The 2500-nt window shown below is 41.4% G+C and overlaps 1 protein-coding gene across 1 annotated transcript in view; it reads left to right on the top strand.

The window, feature by feature from the left end:
* The first annotated feature begins 2219 nt into the window (after positions 1 to 2219).
* The window catches only part of LOC113826144 (neural cell adhesion molecule L1.1), a 15498-nt gene continuing 15217 nt past the window's right edge, over positions 2220 to 2500 (top strand). The window contains exon 1 of the mRNA XM_070132565.1: positions 2220 to 2480. Coding sequence (XP_069988666.1) covers positions 2426 to 2480 — 55 coding nt within the window. The 5' untranslated portion in view covers positions 2220 to 2425. The remainder of the gene's footprint in view (positions 2481 to 2500) is intronic.

Here is a 2500-nt window from a genome sequence, read left to right as displayed (position 1 = left end):
ATATATATATATATATATATATATATATATATATATATATATATATATATACAACCCCCAACCCCCGCCGAGGAAACAAAACCTCCACCACGTATTCACGGCAGGATAGAGCGCACACGAACTAGATGCGGAGCCGATAACCTACAATAATCTAGGATTTTCAAGGTACTAACCTGATTGACAGACGCCGCTAATAGCAAACGAAGCATAACTCCGATATCGGTCCTGATAGCTGGAGAGGGTATGATAGGTCTGCATATTAAGAATTTCGAGAAATATTGGTAGATTGCTAGCATTGTATATTAAAACATTTCCGGGTTGTACAGAGGGCTCCGCCTCCTTAAACCCCTTTTCAGGGGAGGGGGGGACCCCGCCTGGTCTACAAAATCTTCACCGTGTATGTTCCGGCAGGATAGAACCCGGGAAAACCAGGTATCTGACACGTTTTCAGTAGATATAGGTGGCTTCGCCCCTTTCGGGTTGACAAAGACCAACAAATGGCGGATGGAGCCCGTTGCGTAAGTTTGTATCATATTTTGACACGCAACGGTGCACCGCTATCCCGTCCAGACTGCTACGCAACGAGGATACTACACGTGGAAATGCAACACGTGCGTACGCGGCCTTAGGATGGAACAGAAACGGCAGAACACTCACTCCTGCTTCGTCCAGCGATTCCAGATCACCCTCCCCCCCCCTTTCCTAGCGATGGTCAGGCTGTCTGGCCGTGGACTCGCGTCTTTCCGTGCAGTTCATCTATTGTCATTTAACTTAATATTATCTGTTTTTGGTTAAAACTGCGTAAATACATCATAACCAATCTTTATATCCTCATGAATTCCAGGTGATGCCTGATGGTTAACAATAATAATATTGCAAGGTAGACATTGAGGCATACCGACATTTCCGCGAATGTTCTAAGAAGTGTTATTATTATTGCACTATTGAATTTCGGTTGTCAGTCTTCAGAATATGGTAAGAAAGGCTTATGAAACGGAATGCTTTAACAGAAAAGTAAGAGTAAGATTATTCAAATAGTCACAGTATCATTATCGTTTTCAATAGTATTAATGTTATCACCGCTATTAATACTGTTAATGTTAGGTTATCGGCATCATTACGATTTTTATTGCCATTATATTACTGTAGTAATTATTATCATTATTATTGCCATCATCATTCACAGTATTACTCTTATCATCACTATTACCATCATTATCACTGAACCGCATTCACGTTGTCAAGCGTCGAAAAGGTATGAATGAGAATGAATAATATCTCCGTAATACAAGACATGTTTTGTGAAGAGGTTCGGTCTCATTCATTCTTCTACATCATTATCATTATTGTAATCATCAACATCATTAATCATCACTCTCATTATCATTACCATCATCACTAGTATTATATATCTGTCACTTTCAATATTATCAATGTTAAAATATCTATAATTTTTCCAATACCCTTTTCTCTGATATTTCTTATCATTGTATTTCGCATCGTAGCTGTATTCCTAGAAAAGTATCACTTATTTAAATATCATTTTTTCAGTAAATACAGCAAAATCTTGTTTCTGGCGAAGACATCTAAAAGACACCGTTATTTCACTAACTATTCTTCTTACAATCTTTGTTATTCGGTCAATTTTATTCAACAAGTCATCAGTACACAGATATTTTTTTATGACGTTTAGAAGTTTTATATCACATTTACTCGTAGAAGCCCGGATTAAAAAAAAATATCCATTTTATAAAAAAAAACCCTACTTTTTCTTTCCTTCAGTATCAATCTGTCTGAAACAGAGATGGACAGACAGACTCTCTCTTTCTCTTTATCTTTATATCCCTTATGCATTATGTGTGTATGTAAAATACATGTGTGTATGTGTGTATTATAACAAGACGACCTCTAGTTAGATTTTGATGAATACTCGCGTGCTCCAGCAAGGAAAAAATATGCATCTCTTCACAACAACCATGACCCGAGAGCTGTAAGAATATAGCATCAAAGTATTGCAATAGATATCCAAGTGCGAATTTCCCCCTTCTTTTTGCCTCGCATTGCACACGAACCGAAAGCATTGGGACGCCGAGGGCCAGGGCCACGTTCGGCCGCCATCGCAACGAACAACGGCAGAAACGAGAAATGTCACGCGCACGATCCAGAGGCGCAGGATATCCGCGCAAGATACAGGCTCGGATTCGTGCTTCGGTCGCGAAAGAGTTGCCCTTTCGCGCTGGCGGTCTCCGCAAGCCCGCCGGTCGCCCGTGAGAGAGAGGAGAGAGTGGCGGGGCGCTGTCAACCGCACGATTGCTGAGGGAACCAGGGTGCTCAGAGCGACTGAGTTTACGATTCTCTTTATAACCAAGGCAAGGTTTGTCTGCCTTTGGCTCCGACCTTCCTGGCCTTGACCTTGACAGCCGGCATGGAGGTCAACAAAGGCATTGCTGCTGCCGTCTTCCTTGCTCTTCCGGGCCTCGGTTAGTGAATGCCGTTTACC

This window comes from Penaeus vannamei, chromosome 18 (genome assembly GCF_042767895.1).
Source record: "Penaeus vannamei isolate JL-2024 chromosome 18, ASM4276789v1, whole genome shotgun sequence".
In the NCBI taxonomy this organism is placed as follows: domain Eukaryota; kingdom Metazoa; phylum Arthropoda; class Malacostraca; order Decapoda; family Penaeidae; genus Penaeus; species Penaeus vannamei.
Note: the sequence above shows the minus strand (reverse complement) of the source record. Positions and strands in the feature narration are given on the sequence as shown.